The 12,464-nt window shown below is 42.7% G+C and overlaps 1 protein-coding gene across 2 annotated transcripts in view; it reads right to left on the bottom strand.

Moving 5' to 3' along the window:
• The window catches only part of LOC126998083 (hemicentin-1-like), a 129,459-nt gene that overhangs the window by 72,595 nt on the left and 44,400 nt on the right, over nucleotides 1-12,464 (bottom strand). For both annotated transcript variants that reach the window (XR_007752625.1, XM_050859463.1), the window contains exons 2-3: nucleotides 9,792-10,009; nucleotides 1,801-1,933 (exon numbers count right to left, since the gene is read on the bottom strand). Coding sequence is in view for 1 of the 2 variants with exons in the window: in XM_050859463.1 (XP_050715420.1) it covers nucleotides 1,801-1,933; nucleotides 9,792-9,996 (338 nt within the window). In the remaining variant the exon portion in view is untranslated. The remainder of the gene's footprint in view (nucleotides 1-1,800; nucleotides 1,934-9,791; nucleotides 10,010-12,464) is intronic.

Genomic DNA, 12,464 nt, shown 5'->3' on the forward strand with positions numbered 1-12,464 from the left:
TCTTTTTTTCCACCAATAAGAAGTAAATATCGCTAAGAGAGAGAGAGAGAGAGAGAGAGAGAGAGAGAGAGAGAGAGAGAGAGAGAGAGAGAGAGAGAGAGAGAGAGAGAGAGAGAGAGAGAGAGAGAGAGAGAGAGAGAGAGAGAGAGAGAGAGAGAGAGAGAGAGAGAGCATAAACTTTTATATTTAGCTGTGATTTATTCGCGGAAAGTTCTGTTCGGGAAATTCCAACACAAATACACGCAAATAATGACGAACGAACTCATCAAGGATATTCTGGCGTGGCGGGAATATTTGTGGTTATGCAGAGCGATTACGGATAAGCAGGAAATGAACTTACGTAAAAAAAATATAGATACGAGGGAGCGGAAGGGGAAGGCGAAGGGGAGAGATATTAAGGGCAGCACTGTGGCAAATTTAAAGTGATGAGTGTTAAGAGCTCGTCGGAACATATAATAAAGGGGGATGAAGAGGCGAACGTGATGGACGGATACCTGGAAGAAAAGTGACGGTTTTACGTGTAGATCAAACCCTTTACGCGTGCCTGTAGCGAAATGGTGAGTGTTGGTGAGGTGAGGAAAGGTATAGGAAAGATAGACATGCCTGTAAACTTGAGTAATAGATGACTGGAGCTGTAATTATAAGGGAAAGATAATGAGACTGCTTATAAGGGGAACGGACGTATTTTTAGAATCTTGTAATTAAAACACTTAAATATATGAGTGTGGGAAACGCCCTATTACCTGGCTTTCTTTTACTACCTGTTGAAAAGAAAACTTAGAAGAAAGAAAGGAAGGTCAAGAAAGGAAAGAAGGAAAGTCAAGAAAGGGCAATCAAGATACGTATAGGAAGGGTGAGATAATATTCCTTAAACCTAACCTAACTTGATAAGAATTCATTTATCTGTAGAGTTTTTGTTTAATTAAAGCACCGGAAGATCATTAGGAAGGCATTTCTACACTACTTCCTGTAAAAATTGACTTGCCTGCAGCCATCATACTGTAACAATAAGCTTCTGCAACTGTAGGAAGATAATTTTTACCTGACCTCAATTAACCACCTGAACTCACCTGTAGGAGTGTTAATCATCTCACTTGTTGACGGGGATGAGGGAGGCGTACCTGCAGCTATCGCACTGTAACTAATTGGCTTATGTAACTGGAGGAGAGTGATTACCTTTTATCTGACCGCATTTAACCACCTGATTTCACCTGTAGGAATGTTAATCACCTCACCTGTAGACGGGGATGAGGGAGGCGTACCTGCAGCCATCGTACTGTAACTAATAGTCCTTTGTTACTAGAAGAGAGTGATTACCATTACCTGACCGCATTTAACCACCTGATTTCACCTGTAGGAATGTTAATCACCTCACCTGTAGACGGGGGGTGAGGGAGGCGTACCTGCAGCCATCGTACTGTAACTAATAGGCCTTTGTTACTAGAAGAGAGTGATCACCATTACCTGATCTCTTTTAGCTACCTGAGTTCACCTGTAGAAGTGTTAATCATCTCACCTGTAGACGGGGATGAGGGAGGCGTACCTGCAGCTCTCGTACTGTAACTAATTGGCTTCTGTAACTGGAGGAGAGTGATTACCTTTTACCTGACCTCGTTTAACCACCTGATTTTACCTGTGTAGGAATGTTAATCACCTCACCTGTATACGGGGTGTGAGGGAGGCGTACCTGCAGCCATCGTACTGTAACTAATAGGCCTTTGTTACTAGAGGAGAGTGATTACCATTACCTGATCTCGTTTAGCTACCTGAGTTCACCTGTAGAAGTGTTAATCATCTCACCTGTAGACGGGCGTAAGGGAGGCGTTCTTGTACCACAGCACCAGCAGCACCGGGTCGTCGGGGTTCACGGAGCTCACCTTACACGGGAGCTTCGCCGCTGCCCCGCGCACAGCTGTCACGGCCACGAGGGACCCTGTCGTGGGATACACCTGCTTTCACACACCTGCTTACCAATATCTGCCTCCACACATCTGCTTAACACCTTATCAATACGCACATTCACACACCTGGTAACTAATACTTGCTCACACACACACTGATTTGCAACACCTTTATACGCACACCTGTCATCTAACGTCTGCCTCCACACACCTGCTTAACACCTACTTATTAATACGTGCTTTCACACACCTGCTTACTAATACTTCCTCACACTCTTAATTGCAACGCCTTTATACGCACACCTGTCATCTAACGCCTGCCTCCACACACCTGCTTAACACCTACTTATTAATACGCGCTTTCACACACCTGTTTATTAATACTCGCTCACACACCTATTTTTAACACCTTTATATGCACACCTGTCATCTAACACCTTACACACACCTGTTCGTTCACGCCATGTAACGTATATACAACACAGATGCGATTTCCACTTTTCTGGCTCATTTCTATTATTTTTTTCCTTTCTATCTCATTTCCTTTGCTCGAGTATTTCTATTCTTTCCACCATCATTTCATTTCGTAGTTCTGGACTGGTGTTTTTTCCTGCCATTACCTGTGTGTCCGTGAATCTGCTTACACACTCCTCTTACGTTATTTGTTTCTTTATACGATTACTTAAGAGAATCTTCTAACTAATCCCTATTTGTTCCCAGGGAGGATACGTGGAGGCGTGCTCAAAGGGACCGTCGGGAGTGGACACAAGCGGGTGAGTGAAGCAACGTACCTCCTTTCGTATGCTCCCCCTAAGTTAGTGAGTGTCGTTACCTATTGTTAAGCTTCTCCATAGCAGCTTACGAATACTTTCCTAAAACAACCTTACCCACATTTGCTGCCTTCCATTCTTTCATCCTTCCACTTCTCATCCTTTAATCCTTCCACACTGCTACTCACACGTGCTATGAGATATGTTCCTGTACTCTTACCTAACTGCTTTTCTCTCCTGCTAACACATACCTGCTGCCAAATTTTATCTCTCAGAACCTCAGAACTCTCAGAAACCTGCGCTCCGTACTTGTTCAGAGCAATATATACGTCTACTCTGCACACACACACACACACACACACACACACACACACACACACACACACACACACACACACACACACACACACACACACACACACACACACACACACACACACACACACACACACACATGCACACGCACACGCACACGCACACGTACCCTCTCCTCCCCAACACACACATCAGGCCGGCGGACACGAGAGAAGCAAGAAAGCAGCGGCTGGGGGGACATAAATACGCCCCATTTTCTATATTTACGAGGGGAACTTAATCGAAGCCGCGGGACTCATCTGTATTAATCTTTCCGAAGGTCAAGTGAAGTCTCCATTGGGAACATTCGAAGGAGGAACCGACACAAGATGAAATGAATAAAAATGAAACACTCGCAGTTGCAAAGCGTCTGAAATATATCCCCACATTTTTCTTTCAGTTTTCTCCTCCGTCCCTCTCTACCACCCTCACTTCCCCTCCCTCTGTCCCTTCCTCCCTCCGTCCTCACTCACGCTCTCCCGTTCATCTTCGTCGTCATCTCTTTTCTCTTTTCTTTTTTGTCCTCGTCGTCGTGTTTGTCTTCGTCGTCGCTTTCATTTTCGAGTCCATCATCTCCTGAGCGTCATTTTCCTGTCGCTCTGTGTTTCCTGTGTCGTGTTTACCTTGTCGGAGATGCTTGTTTTGTTTCCTGGGTTTCGTGGGTCTCATTATATATACCATTCCTTTCTTTTTTTCTTAAAGGCTTCATTATTTACCTTTCCTGTCTTCATTTTCTCTCTCTGCTTCATCTTTTCCTTTCTCTTATTTTTTTCGCATGTTTTTTGCTTTTTTGTTTTTCTGTCGTGTTTGTGTCATTCTTGTTTTCCTACCCAAGCTTTTTTTTTCTTTCTCTGCTTCATTTTTACCTTTTCTTATATTTTTTGCTTCTTGGTGTCTTCTTGTTTTCCTACCCATTTTTTATCCTTTCTCTGCTTCATCTTTACCTTTTCTCATATGTTTTCTTTTCCGTGTCATTCTTCTTGTTTAATTAATTACCCAAAATCTTTCCTTTCTCTGCTTCATCTTTACTTGTCTCATATTTTTTTCCGTATTCTTTTCGCTCTTCTAACGTATTGGTGTGTCATTGTTCTTGTTTACCTATCGAAAATGTTTTCTTTATTTCGTGGTTTTTACATTCTTTATTGTTTATCTATCTCGTCTCTTTTTGTTATTTCAGTATTACTTTTTTTTATATTTGTTTTCAGATATTTTCTGTTCATCCGGCCTGGTTTTATGTCTTTCGCTTCTCCTGTTATTTCTTTCTTTTCGTTTCATTTCATTTCGTTGGCGCTCGTCTTTCTTCATTTCCTCTGTCTCGCCTTTTATCTCTTTCTTTCAGTTTCATCTTCTGGTGATGTGTTTGGAATCTTTTCGTCCTCATTCCATTTCTTTTGTATTCTTTTCATTTCTTTTTTCATTTCGTTTTTCATTTTGCTGGCGCTTGTTTCTTCGTTTCCTTTGTTCCGCTTTCTTTCTCTTTTTCTCTAAATTTCATCTTTTCTAAATGTATTTTTTTCGAATTTCAGTTTTTTTTTCCTTTTTTGACTTATTGTTAGCATTTTTTCTTTATCTCATTTTCATTGATCGACTATTTCTCTTGTTATCATTTTTTTCTTTTAATCTCATCTTCTGTTGATCGAATATTTTTCTTATTATCTTTTTTCTTTCTATCTCATCTTCTTTTATCGAATATTTCTCTTCTTATTTTCCTTTCTTTCATTTTCCTTCATCGAGGTTTTCCATTCTTTCCATCATCATTCCAGTTCGTAAATCTGGAATCTGTTTATTTTGTGTGTGTGTGTCATTACCTGTGCGTCCTTTACCTGCCATCCACATCCCACTCAGTCCCACTCACCTGCCGCATGTGATTGCTATTCTATCTTACCTGTCAATCTTGTATTTGGGCTCAAAGTGGCCTCGTTTTATTTCAACGCTTAATCCCTCCGCATACCTCGCCTGCCATCCACATTTTTCGTTCCGGTCTGATATGATACCCTGTTTTCCCCTTTTCATCACCTGTCACTCAAGCGCCTTTGGAAATTTTCACCTTTTTACCCACATTTCAATCAGGATATTCACCTCTCGACCCTCATTTCAGTCATGCCTTTGCTCATCACTCAGGTTCTATATGATTTGAGACTTTTTCTTATTTTTCTTTTTTATTTCTCTATCACGTTTTTCACTTTTCACTTCCTTTTCAGTTATTTCTTTTTTTCTCTCAGGTTTTCTATGATATTTTTTTTTATTTTTCCTTGTATTGATATCATGTTTTCACCTTTCACTTCCTTTTCAGTTTTTGCTTTTTCTCTCAGGTTTTCTATGATATTTTTTTTTACTTTTACTTATACTGATGTCGTGTTTTCACTTTTCACTCCCTTTTCAGTCTTTCCTTTACTTTTTCACTCAGGGTTTCTTTAATTTGAGTCTTTTACTTTTATTTCTGTCAGGTTTTTCATCTTTCATTGCAATCATAGTTTTCACCTCTCGACGCCTTGCCAGTTATGTCTTTATTATTTTCCTTCATATTTCCTATATTGATTTGGAACTTTTTTCTACTTTTTCAATCACATTTTTCACCTTTCAAATCTGCTTCTGTCATCCCTTTACTATTTTCACTCAGTTTTTCTATAATAGTTTGAGACTGACATATTTTTCCATCATGGGTTTTTTTCTCCTTTCAGTCATGCCTTCACTCTTTTCACTTTCATTTTCTATAATAGTTTGAGACTCTAACATATTTTTCCATCATGGTATTTTTCCTCCTTTCAGTTATGCCTTACTATTTTCACTCAGTTTTTCTATAATAGTTTGAGACTCTAACATATTTTTCCTTCATGTTTTTTCCCTCATTTCAGTCATCCCTTAACTCTTTTAACTCAGATTTCCTGTAATGATTTGGGATACTTCTTTCGCAATCACATTTTTAACTTCTATTTCAATCACATTTTTAACTTCTATTTCAATCACATTTTTTCACCTCTCATCTCCGCTTCCGTCACTCTTTCGCCTCCATACTCAAATTCCCTTAAAAATTTTCACTTATACCCGTATTTTAATCACGCTGTTCTCTTCTCATCCCCGATTCAGTCACTCTTTTACTCCACTCGGATCTCCTTTTAAAAATCGACCCTTTTATCTATATTTAAATCCTGCTCTTTTACCCTTTCACTCCCGTTTCAATCACGCTTTTAACCCTTTCACACACACATTCGCTTCATAAATATTCACCATTTCCGCCATTTATCAATCACACCAGCGGCCGTCACACTACCTGTCAGACCTAGTTCAATCACCCTCTTGAACCTTCACAAACATTCCCGTCAAATAATTCATCTCTTCGTCCCCTATTTTAATAAGAGCTCCCACCTGTTTGATTTTTTTTTTCTCTTATCGAACTTCATCTGTCACCCAACTTTTTTTCTTCTCCGTGGACTTCACTCGCCTGTACCCTTCTCAGAGGTCTCCCGCATTTCACCCCTCACCCAGGCGACCCCTCAGCCATCACCTGTCGCCCCGCATCTCCCCACAATCCACAGCTGTCACTCGTGTCCCACCAACTCTCATCACACGTCACGCAACGCAGCTCTCCCATCCGTCCATCTCCTTCTCTCTCCCATCACCTCACTTCCAGTTCTTCCTCTGCTATTTCCTCGTCTTATTCTGCTGTTTCATCCGCCTCTTCCTCTTCTTTTTCCTCTCCTTCTTCTTCCTCTCCCTCCTCCTCCCTCTGCCCCTCCAACAGTTTCTAGGAGACACGCAACTCACCTATTCTCTCAAGTTTTGTTTCATTTTCCTTGCTCTTTTCCACTCCGTTTTGCTCTCTCTCTCTCTCTCTCTCTCTCTCTCTCTCTCTCTCTCTCTCTCTCTCTCTCTCTCTCTCTCTCTCTCTCTCTCTCTCTCTCTCTCTCTCTCTCTCTCTCTCTCTCTCTCTCTCTCTCTCTCTCGCGCGCGCGCGCGCGCGGGCGCGCAAGGAAGCACACTGTATCTTCGTCTCCATCGCTCATGCTCCTCCCCGCACGCCGCTCGCTTCCCTGAATAACGAAAACTCCGTAACTGATACTAAAAGCGCGTTGGGGAAAAAAGTTTTGTATTTTTCCCCGACGAAAGTTTCCGCGCTGAAGAGGAGGAGCACCTAGGGATCTTATTTTTTCCTCCTCTCTCCCACTTTTGTTTTACGTGTAGGATTCATGAGTTATGTGTGTGGGAATTACGAGAGAGTTTGATGAGTATTTCCAAAGCGAGCGCGAATTCCTTTTACTGGTGAGTCGCGTAAAGTAAAGAGGAACGTGCCGACAAAGAGAAGAGCAATTAATGATGAGCTCCGCGCCGCATCAGATGACACACCGATAAGATTAAGCGATTGTGTCTATCCGTTTCATCCATTTACCGATCACTTTTTCATTGTTACTAACCATCATTTATTTTGCAGTCTAGCATATGGAGTGCTGTGTGTCGTGTGTAGTGCTGGGATATTTATGTGGTGTACGTGTATAGGTTATGTGGGATGTGGTATGATAAATGATGTATGATATTGCTTTTTCATTGTTATTCATCATTATTTATTTAGTCTATCATATGGAGGGGTGTAGTGTGGTGTGTTGTGATATGTATATGGTGTTCATGTATAGGTTATGCTGGATGTCGTATAGTAAATATTGTATGATGTTGCGTGTACCATCTGGTCTACGTCGTTATTAACTCTGCAGTGTGGTGTGGTGTGCATTGCGCGTACTGCCGTGATATGTATGTAGTGCTGGTTTTTATCTGGTGTTGGATGTGCTGTTGTAAATAATGTATGATGTTGCGTGTAGGGTCTGGTCCGCGTCGTCTACAATCCCACGAACTCTCTCCCGCAGATACAAGATTTTTCGGCATATATTTCTTCCCGGCGCGTCCCCGAAATTCCTGCTGTCGTTTCCAGATGGACGGTATCAGTTTTCTCTTTCCTGTCATTCCTCTGGACGCTTTCTCATGTGTTACTCTGTCGATCCGGGCGCCACCGTGTCCTACCTTCCTCGTCCTCCTCTTCCTCCTATTCCTTGCGTCCTTCTTTTTCCCCGCATATTTACTTTTTCCAAGACTGCTGATGCTACTATCGTTGTTTGATACTACTACTACTACTACTACTACTACTACTACTACTGCTACTACTACTACTATTACTACTACTACTATTACTGATTAGTCTATTGAAACGAAATGCTCCTCCCGCCCTACGAATGAACAGTTGCGATGGAGAAAAGAAAGGGCTCATTATGATGCGAAGAATAATTATGGTGCTCATACTCGTCCTGCTAACATGTGACTAATAAAGTGATGTAAATAAATATGTCTGGGGGAAATAATTCTTGGGTGCTCGCATTATCCAACACGAAAGCCGCTGAGTAATGCAAATATGGCTGGCTATATCCGTAGAGTTTGCCGCGTCTCTTTCCTGATAACGCTCCGGCCGTAATCCATTGTTTGTCTTGTAAGTTAAAGGCATCGGAAATTTGGCAGCAGTCACGTAGAAATCTTGCTGAAAAACCTTATTCTGATCATTCCGTAAGTGCTACATATGGCAGGATATTTTCAGCTTTGCGTTGTTTAATTAAATAAAAACATTTTCCGTATAGCAAAATTTGTTGCGCGGGCTCCAGAAAACTGTTGCAAACTTTTCGAAGCAAACTCCGGTGTGGGTGGTTTTGTTACTACACGCGAACATTTGCAGGCGTTTATATATATACGGCGGAATGTGTATTTCAGTTGTGCTTCAATAACTCCTGAAAATGGTAATGATGTGTAAAAAGTGTTATAGACGTTTCAGAGCGATTCTTTTACTTTTGCTCGTCATAGATAATTTCTTACTTTCTTCTTCTTCTTCCTCCTCTTCTTAATCTTCTTCTTCTTCTTCTTCTTCTTCTTCTTCTTCTTCTTCTTCTTCTTCGTTGTCGTCGTCCACCTTTTGTTCCTCTTCCTCCTCACAATCACCTCCATTTATTTTTCCCATCTCACTTCCATTTTCTCACTCCCCCTTTCCCCTGCCTTTCACTCCCCTGCGTATCTCTTTCTTCATATATTCAACCTTCCTTCCTCCTCGTGTCGCTCCCTTCTACTTCTCCTTCCTCTTCCCTCTCTCTCTCTGCAGCCTCCATTGCACGAGATGAACGAAGCATCTCCTTGTCACGGGGTACCCAGAAGTTTGTGAGGGGAAAAAAAAACTTTTATTCGTGTTTTTTCTAGGACTTCGAATTGCTGCTGGCGGTAATCCGAGGTTCTGAGGTTTCACATAATTATTAGCTTGGTTACCGGTTCCTCGTGCCTCTGGAAGTTAGCTGAGTAATTAGTTGATATAAAAAGTAATTTCCAGCTCGTGATATATTGTCGTTTCCCGGAAAAAATATCGCGAGAAATATGAAAATTTCTAAATGGAGTTGGTAAAAGCCACGCACACGCACACGCACTGACACACACACACACACACACACACACACACACACACACACACACACACGGACACGCCATCCCCTCTCCCCCCACAATTCCCCCCACACACACACACACACAATCACCCCCCCTCACACACACACACACGCCCACACGCATGCAGAATAAAGGGCATCGTAGCTCACAACGACGCTTCACCGTGACTTGGTTAATGACGAGAAAAAGGCGAGGAAGAAAACGTGGGCAGAAAAATAGGTCCTGGGGAAGGGAGGGAGACTCAAGACATTAGGGAAGGAGGAGAAAAAGGAAACTGGACGAGAAAAGTCAAACCCCAACTCACCGTAGTGATCATCCTCAACCTCAGACACGCTGGCGAAAAGGCTAGGAGTGGTGGTGGTGGCGGCGAGGGTGGTGGAGACGGCGGCGGCGGTGGTGGTGGTGGTGGAGGCGGCGGCGGAGGGTGCAGGGGTGGTGGTGAAGGTGGAGAGGAAGGCGAGAAGGAAGAACTCCGATGCCTGACGTGTCCTTGTCCCTCCACGAGCCATGCCCCTTCGAAGCCTGGAGGGGGAGGGAGAAAGAAAGGCTTAGGAGAAGGAGGAGGAGGAAGAGGAACAGGAAAAGAGGAAAAGGAAGAGGAACAAGAAGAAGGGGACGAAGACGAGGACGAGGAGGAGGAGGAGGAGGAGTTTGAGAAGAAAAAGAAGAAGAAAAAGAAAAAGAAATAGAAAAAGGAAGTGCTGTTGATATTGAGGAAGGAGCAGGAAAAAAATATCATAAGCAAGAGGCAGAAAAAGAAGAGGAAAGAGCTTATTATTGAAGAAAAAGACAATACTAATAACGGTATGAATGTGTGTGTGTGTGTGTGTGTGAGAGAGAGAGAGAGAGAGAGAGAGAGCAAGTAAGTAATCAAGCAATCAAGCAATCACTCATTAAAAAAAAAGATTAAGAAAATGCCCGTGGATGTAGGCTGTTGTTGTGGCGGCGAGGAAAGGAGAGGCTGAGGCGAATTTCCTTAACAAAGGGTCACAAGGGAAGAGAGTTTGCACGAGATGAAAATTGCCCGCACGGAATTCTCATCGCGATATTGACAAGAACGGAGATTTCGAGCCCCGAATTTCTCTATTTTACACGCCCGCCGCTCCACTCCGGCCGCTCGTTCGCCGCTGATTCCCGTCGACCCGCTTTTGTTACTCATTCCACTTAATCGGATCGTTCTGTCCTGATTCCCACATTCCAATTTCTCGTCTTTATCTTGATTTCCTCTTCCTCTCTCTCTCCGTCCGTCGCTGCGCTTGTCTTTTTTTCCTCCTCCTCTCTCTCTCTCTGTCGCGGTTTTTTATTTCCTTCTCTCTGCGTTGCTGTTACTCATTCCATTTCATCGCATCATTTTGTCCTGATTCCCACATTGCAATTCCTCGTCTTTTTCCTTCTTTCTTTCTTTCGTTCTCTGTCGGTGTTCTTTATTTCTTACCGTGTCTGTCGCTGTCTCTCTTCTTATACGTTTTCTGTGTTAGTGTTTTATGTTTTGTCTTTCTCTCTGTGTGTTTGCTATGCTGTCTGTGTCTGATTGTTGGTTTTCTGTTTGTTTATTGATTCTCTCTCTCTCTCTCTCTCTCTCTCTCTCTCTCTCTCTCTCTCTCTCTCTCTCTCTCTCTCTCTCTCTCTCTATCTCTCTCTCTCTCTCTCTCTCTCTCTCTCTCTCTCTCTCTCTCTCTCTCTCTCTCTCTCTCTCTCTCTCTCTCTCCTCTGATCTCGACGCTGTTAATAGATCGCTGATATGTTTTTTTTTGGTCCGTGATTCGTGTTTGACGTGACTTCCGGAGGGACTGACGTATTCATTTATTAATTTATTTGTTCACTTTGTAGGGGGAATAGTAGTGGCAGTAGTGGTAGTGGTGTTTGTTGTAGTGGTGGTGGTAGTGGCAGTAGTGGTAGTGGTGGTGGTGGTAGCAGTGGTGGTAGTAGTAGTAGTCATAGTAGTAGTAGTAGTAACCACGATGACAATTGATATGTTCTGTTAATTTTTCAAACCTCCATCTCACTCACTCACTCACTCACAAACAAATCCTCTCTTATATTTTCGCCGTTAGCATATTACAAAATCCATCACTTTCTAATCACACCTGTCATTATACCACCCCGCCTCCTGTTTTTTTTACCGTGCTATTTTATTCCACTGACATAATTGCATAAAATTTGTGCCTAATTGTATTCACATTTCCCTATATTTTCGCAAGCCCCGTGGGTGTTGCGCGCGGATGGCCTACTCGCGTTATATTTTAATTAACATTCCACTCTCTGGATAATGTTGCTTTGTTCTTGAGGGAGATAAATATATAATTATTCCAACGTTGCACACTTTTATCCCTGCAAGCCCGGGAGACCAGGTGTTGGGGAAGGCAGAGAAGGGATTGGAAGGTGAGAGGCGAAACGAGAGTGAAAGTGACAACGGTGAGGAAGATGAGATAGATGTGAGACAGAGATAGGCGAGGCGAGTGAAAGTGATAAAAGGTGAGGAAGATGAGGATACTGTGAGATGGAGGGAGAAAGGGAAAGTGAAAAGGGAAGGGTAGAAAAAGTGAGGGTGAGGAGATTAGATTAAGAGGAAGGGAAAGTGAGGTAGTGAAAGTGACAAGGTTGTGAGATGAGGGAAGAAGGGAAGATGGGGTAGAGAGGTGAAAGTAATGTTGGGAGGAAAGTGAGGTTAGGAAAACGAAGGGGTAATGAGAGGGGGTAAAGGGGAGAAGGTGAAGAGAAAATAGGGAAGGAGGGAGAGGTGAAGAGGGAGAATAAAGATTAGATGTGAGTAAGGTGAGAAAAAGAGAGAGTGAAGAGAAGAAGGGGAGGGGGGAAAGAGAGAAGAGGAGAGAGAAGGAAGGAGAGGTGAAGAGAGAGAAAATAAAGGTTAGAAGTAAGGAACTTGAGAAAAAGAATGTGGAGAGAAGGGTAGAGGTGAGGATGGGAAGGGGAGAGGAGGGGAAGGTGAGAAGAGGATGGAGAGGGGGAGAGAAAA

Source organism: Eriocheir sinensis, chromosome 13 (genome assembly GCF_024679095.1).
Source record: "Eriocheir sinensis breed Jianghai 21 chromosome 13, ASM2467909v1, whole genome shotgun sequence".
Lineage (NCBI taxonomy): Eukaryota > Metazoa > Arthropoda > Malacostraca > Decapoda > Varunidae > Eriocheir > Eriocheir sinensis.